This window comes from Chiloscyllium punctatum, chromosome 25, assembly GCF_047496795.1.
Source record: "Chiloscyllium punctatum isolate Juve2018m chromosome 25, sChiPun1.3, whole genome shotgun sequence".
NCBI lineage: Eukaryota > Metazoa > Chordata > Chondrichthyes > Orectolobiformes > Hemiscylliidae > Chiloscyllium > Chiloscyllium punctatum.
In genome coordinates, this window is record NC_092763.1 from 73444948 (window position 1) to 73452076 (window position 7129).

At 42.2% G+C, this 7129-nt stretch overlaps 1 protein-coding gene across 2 annotated transcripts in view; it reads right to left on the reverse strand.

The window, feature by feature from the left end:
• Positions 1-5628, reverse strand: part of tbc1d8b (TBC1 domain family member 8B) — an 87753-nt gene extending 82125 nt beyond the window's left edge. For both annotated transcript variants that reach the window (XM_072595566.1, XM_072595565.1), the window contains exon 1: positions 5387-5628. In XM_072595566.1, the coding sequence (XP_072451667.1) occupies positions 5387-5513 (127 nt within the window). In that variant the 5' untranslated portion in view covers positions 5514-5628. The remainder of the gene's footprint in view (positions 1-5386) is intronic.
• Positions 5629-7129: the final 1501 nt, after the last annotated feature.

Here is a 7129-nt window from a genome sequence, read left to right on the forward strand (position 1 = left end):
CCTCACTAGCTGTCACAGACTCAGTCTAGCAGCTATGTTCTTTAGGACCCAACCAGCTCCATCAGTTAGTGCTGCTGCCAAGCCACTCGGTAATGGACATTGAAATACTACACCCAGAGGGCATTTTGTGCCATTGCCACCCTCAATGCTTCCTCCAGCAGCTGTGGGAACATGGTACGTGCTAATTAACAGGTTTCCTTGCCCATGTATGAGAGGTCACCCTGGACAACTCACTCCAACTGTATACCATTGTGCTGCCACCTCTTCAGGGTCTGTCCTGTGGGCAGGGATGGGATGTATCCAGGGATGGTGGTGGGGTTGCCTGGTATATTGTCACTAAGGTACAATTCCATGATTACAACTACGTCAGGCTGTAGCTTGACTAGTCTGTGAGACAGCTCTCCGAATTTTTGCACTAGCTCCCATAAGTTAGGAAGGAAGACTTTGCAGGGTCTATGGAGTTGTTTTTGCCTTTGCCTTTTCTGGTGCTTAGGTCGATGTCTGCTGTTCCTTCCAGTTTCATTTCCTTGTTGAGAATTCATAGCAAAGGACACAACTGAATGGTGTGCAAGGCCATTGCAGAGGGCAGGTGAGAGTCAACCACATTTCTGTGGTTCTGAAGTCACACAAAGGCCAGATGGGGACGGCAGATTTCCTTTCCCAAATCAGATGGATTTTTCCAACAACCAGATTTTTATTTTAGTGAATTCAAATTCCACCATCTGCCACGGTGGGATTCAAACTCGGGTCCCCAGAACATTAGCTGAGTTTCTGAATTAATAGTCTGGCAATAATACTACAATACTATCACCTCTCCCTTTCTCCAAGATAATTATAGGCGGGAAATGAATAATAGTTTGCTGAGAGACTTGCACAGCTCCAATAAAAAAGGAAGACTAAAATAGTTTGAGTGAGAAAGGAATAGAAATTAAGGTCAACAGGATTAAAGATAAGGACGTGGAACATAAATACTGTAAAGATCAGCTGGAACAACTTGTTTCTGGGCTCTAATGCTCAAACCAGTAACAGCTTTGTATATACATATTCAGCTTATTTGACGGCAACGTGCAATGTTCAAAAGGACCAATTTTAAGAAGGATCAGAAACCTTATTGAAGAAATCCTATCGTGAGTTTAATGAAAACAGCAAAAGTCTTGTGATATTCCTTGGGTTACACTAATAGTTTCGAAGCATTCATTTTGAAAAAGAATCTAAAGACTGCAGGGAGGAAAGCATAATGATAGGAGCCAGGTACTTGCATATATAGGGTAAATAGCAATCTGAAAGAAACATCAAGTAATAAACTGTATTTAAACAGTATTAAGACAATAAATAAATAGAAGCAAGATTAACACCATTAAACCTGGTGTTCAAACACAAGCCTATATTCAAAAAGATCCCACAGCCTGCCAACATACTAACATACATTCACTTTAGTGAATGTGCAGAGTCAAATTATTAACCAAGATACAAGTCTCATGGGACCCTGGAATGGACATTATTTGATCTAGTATGCTTTAAAATGAGTAGGAAAAAAACCCTACCTCAACTCTATTTTAACTACAGCAGTGCACAAATTTTAGCCACACAATTCTTTGCAGTATAACTGGAATGTCAACTTTTGATTTACTCAACAGATGCCACATCTACATTTCTGGGAGTGTTTTCGTTAGACCGTGTCTATTGAAACCAGATGCATGGGCATTGCACATTGCTTAGAAGTTCCAGAATTTTGCTTGGTTAAACAAAAGTGCACAGTAAACTGCTCCAAGTTCCTCAAAACAGAACTTATTAAGAAGCTGGTCTGAAGGACATTCTTATAAAATTAATAACAAAAAACGATCATATCTCAGATTAAAATTGTGCAGAGAGGACCCACCTGGCAGTGGACGTACTAGGCTACTTTCAACAATAATCACCCTTTTGGCCTGAATGAGATTGTCAAACATGCATTGTGACCCTGCACATTAGGAATGGATTACAGCTAAGAAGGATCCAAGGATTTCACCTCACTCACAGAGCTGGATATCGTCCCTTCAATACCACCACCCAATGCCATTCTGCCTTCCCTGGAATGAAATCACAGTACCTGAATCCAGTCTCCCAATGCCATGTCTCATGTTCAGATGAAACACAGTGTACACTGCCCAATGAAACCTCAAAACCTGAGAACCTTAAGCTGTAAGTATTTAATCATGCAGTGCAGCATAAATGCTCCTGATGTAGTCACAAAACTGAATAATTATTGTGCATAAAACATAGTTTGTTATTTCTATTAACTTTATTTTTGTAGAATAATGTGAAGTAGGTCAAATTTAACCAAGGCAAAACAAAGCACAAAAATTTCCTTGTTAAAGCTAAAAATAATTACTAGGAACAACTTGTCAAATAACTGATTGCAAAATGTGCCAGAATGCAGTTCTGGGATTGCTTGATGAGGAGAAGGAAACTTTTAACCACAGCATTTCTTCACGAAGGTTTAGTAAGCTAAACCACTTAATGTGGTCTCACTTTAAAATAGTTTATTCTTTAGGGTCTGTTTGCCCAAATTACATCACCATACTCAAAATGATTAAAGTACAGGAGGCGATCACTTGAGCCATCAGATCTGCACCAACTCTCCGAATGAGCATCTCATTAACTGGCATTCTCCCTGAAAACTTGCACATTGTTATCTGAAAAGGAACAATCTTGATTCTCTCTCAAATTCTTCAATTGAACCTACCAATCGTAAACTCAGGTGCATTTCAGCCCCTAACCACTCACTGTGAGAAAAGCCTTTCCTTATGCCAATTTAGTTTCTTTTACCAATAGAAGGTTTGTACAAGGTGCCTCCCCGTGTCCCAGTTTGGTTTTAACCAACTACCTTGGGCTATTTAAGGCGTGTTCCTAAAACCTTGCTGCTATTTTTTGCATCATCATTGCTTTTGGCAGAGCAATGGTTCATGACATGGGAGAATTAACTGCAATCTCAGGAGCCTTCATGGGAGATTCTGAGATCATCCCTACTTCTGTTCTAGTCACTGCTTCTCAATGTCCCTGTTTATTGGTTTTCTTGCCAATATATCTTTCCACATCCAGGAGACAGACACTGTGCCAAAATGTCTGAATGGCTGGAGTTTGGGAGACCGCCAGGAAATCAATGTAGGAGATGAGACATACTGGGATTAGCTGGGAAAGATAAACCTTCACTGAGAAGCCAAATTCTTATCATTCGTTGATTATTCTGGGGAAAATCTGATGCTTAAAGCTGCACTTTTATGGAATACAGATTTGAAGTTAAGTGAGGCACTGCTGTAAAGTGAAAACATTAGGTGCAGAAATACAAGTTAGAAAGCTGGTGTTCTGACAATACCAACATTCAGCACTGAAGCAAAGTAGGGAGCATCAGCGAGAGAGCACTGAAGCAAGGTAGGGAGCATCAGCGAGAAAGCAACTGATGCTAATTCTTACATCTTCGATGCGGTTATGATCCCAACTGCTTGTCCTACAGGACAAGTCAGATCACAGAATGAAATCTAGCCTGATGCATCATATTCATTTTTAAGCTAACATAGTGATCGGTCACTGAAACTTATTCAGTGAGGCTGTAAAATTTAAAATGACAAAACAGAAGTTTACTGCACAAAAGACAAAAGCAGAAGTAAAAAGCCAAACTATCTAGATACAGAGCACAGTTGAGAAAAATCTTAAAGTACATAACAGAACAAAGTTTTCAATCTACTTCCTAGCACAGCCACTTTAAGCTTAGTTAACTGATTACCGCCAAGTTTCTGTCCTGTGAACCGTGGAGTCTCCTTACATGAATATTCAAAACTGAGAGCTTAAATCTTCTCAGCTTTTAATAACTACTGGATCTGCAAGATGCAGAAACCATTCCAGAGGGGCAATGGTGTTATCCCTTGACTTGTTCATTAAAAACACTACTCCAGAAGTTTGCAGTCACACAGTAGATCACTCCCTGACTTTAAAGAAAAATCTTCATAAAAGTAACTATTACCCATATGTCATTTTTTTAAATCTGAGGGTAAGGCAAAAAGAATCAGCTGCAAATAGAAACATTTGGCAGCAATACAAACAAAGCACAGTAAAGCATGACTTGTATGCTTAATGGGAAGGTCCTGGGGAGTGCTGCTGAAAAAAAGAGACCTTGGAATGAGCAGTTCCAGGTAGATCCGATTGTGAAGGCGGCATTTGGTACGCGTGCCTTTATTGGGCAGTGCAATGAGCATAGGAGTTGAGAGGTCATGCTGTGCTCTCTCGGACACTGATTCGGCTGCTTTTGGAGTATCATGTGAAATTCTGGTCTCTACCCGTTAGGGAGGACGTTGTGAAATTTGAAGAGTTCAGAAAAGATTTACAAGGATGTTGCCAGGGCTGGAGTGTTTGAGCTATTGGGAGAAGCTGAATAGGCTGGAGGTATTTTCCTTGGAGCATAGGAGGCTGAGGGATGACCTTATAGAGGTTTATAAAAACAAGAGGGGCATGGTTAGCATAAACAAGCAAGGTCTTTTCCCGAGGGTGGGGTGTGCAAAATGAGAGGGCATAGGTTTAAGGTGAGAGGTCCCTTGTATATCTTTCCCCTAAGGGACAACTTTTTCCACACCAGACAGTGGTGAGTATATGGAATGAGCTGCCAGAGGAAGTAGGGGAGTCTGGTACAATAAGGTGAAAACAATGACTGCAGATGCTGGAAACCAGATTCTGGATTAGTGGTGCTGGAAGAGCACTGTAGCTCAGGCAGCATCCAGAGTCTGGTACAATGACAACAGTTGAAAGGCATCTGGATGGCTTTGTGAATAGGAAGAGTTTAAGAGGGATATGGGCCAAACAATGGCAAATGGGATCAAACTTATATACAGTAGGATATCTTGTCAGCATGAATGAGTTGGACTGAAGGGTAAGTCTACACACTGTACATCACTGAGACACTAGATAATAAAAAACAATTATAAAACAATAAATAAGTTAATAAAAGGTCATGTAAAATATAAAATATAACTATAATGATACAAAATATTAAATGTCAGGGGGTTAAATGTCAGAAACCAAGTGATGAATAATTGCCAGAAATTAATAAATATCAGAAATAAAACAAATAATAATTTAAAGGCAAAGGTAGCTTGCAGATAAACCAAAGAGGACGTGAAAAAATTTCCACTGTTTTGTATTTTACTTTAACATCAACACTGAGACCTCAGCACAGCAATGTCTTTCTCATGTTTTCGCTTTAGAATATAGCCGGCAGCCGGCGGCCGGCACCCAGCCCACAATGCGCCGGCGTGCGAGCCGGCGGTCGGCACACTATCCGCCTGCGCGCTGACCGGGAGCCGGCACCTTGCCCACAGTGCGCCTGCGCGCTCTCTGTCGGCACTCCTCACTTTACCCGTTAGCCCGCCGCCTCCTTCGCCGTATCCTCTGCGACGCTGCAAGACAAAGTACTTGTGTGTTTTCTCCGTCAGCCATAGCTTCAGGGCGTTCTTCAGCAGCACTTCTTCGGGTTTCAGCCACATGTTCGGCGCCTGGCTCAACAGGAGAAACGATCGCACCAAACTGTCCACGTCCGCCTCACTCCATTGCAACTGCACCTGCCGTTCTCCCCCACGTCAACAACAAACCGTCCCGCGCTTCCGGACACACTGCGACTGCGCAATCCGCCACGCCCCCTCTTGCAACGCATGCCGGGAGTTGATGTTCCTCTGTCTTGTATCCCGATGGGAGGGGTTAGCGAACTTCATCTCCCAGCATGCCGCGCGCCGATCAAGGTGGGCCAAATATAAGGGCGGCCAGGTGTTGGTGCATTATCGGGAGGCTGATGGTACTCTTGAGCTTTGCTGTTCTGTATCTTTATTAAGAGTATTTAGTGCCGAATTTACAAGTTTAACTATTGCATTATTCAGAGAGTTATTAGTTTCATTAAAACACAGTAAAGCAAGTTTAAAAAGAAGATTGCTTGATTGATTTACCATCACATGTACTGAAGTACAGTGAAAAGTTTTGTTTATGAGCAGTACATGGATGCAGAGATGTACATTGATGCAGTCCTGCAAGGGTGTACAGATCAAATAGACTTGGACTGAGACGTACAAGTTACATTGCACAGGCTGTGCGCGAGGCAAGATCAGTGTTAGCAAGATCAGCATTATTTGAAGCTAGAGAGTCCATTCATCAGTCTAATAATGGCAGGGAAGAAGCTGTTCCTGAACCTGCTGGTTTGTATGTTCAAGCTTCTGCATCTTCTGCCTCGTGGAAGAGGTTCTCGGAGATCATTACCAGGATGCAATAGGACTTTGATGATGATGGCAGCCTTTCCACGGCAGCGAACCATGTAAATGGAGCCCGTGGATGGACAGTTGGCTTTCATGATGGTCTGGGCTGTGCACATAACCTTCTGTAGTTTTGTATGGTCCTGGACAGAGCAGTTGCGAAATCAGGTCATTATGCATCCAGACATTATGGTCTCAATGGTGCATCTGTTGACCCAAATTTCTTGAGTCGCGTGAGGAAGAAGAGGCGTTGTTGTGCCTTATCGACCTTTGTGTCTACATGGCTAAGTGCAGGATAGGTTGTTAGTTATCAAGGAACTTGATGCTCTCTATCCTCTCAACGTCAGCCCCATTGATGTGGGTGAGGAGGTGTTCTCCTTTCTTTGTGAAGTCAATAATTAGTTCTTTAATTTTACTGACATTGGAGAGAGGTTGTTCTCATTGCAACATGTCACCAAGCCCTCTTTTGGGAAGTGAAATAATGTGGATGCTAAACATATGAAATTGTTGGTGAAACTCAGCAGATCTGGTGGCATCTATAGAGGGAAAATCTGCAGAGAAAGAATCAGCTAGCACTTTCAGTCCCGTGACGGTCCTGAAGAAGGTTCTAAAGATTTGAAACATTGACTCTGTTTCTCTCTGCACAGCTGAAACCAGACCTGCTGAGTTTCTCGAGCAGTTTGTTTTTGAAATTTCTAAGTGTCTCTCTGGTCTGCAAGCTCAGGGCACCAGCAAAGGCAGTGAGGAAAAAAGTGTCACACCAGTGCTATGATAATCTCCAACAGAAAGGAGGTGAATTACTACTCTTTGGCATTAATCATTGAGTCACAGAAAAGAGCACAGCAGGAGACCATTCTGCCCAT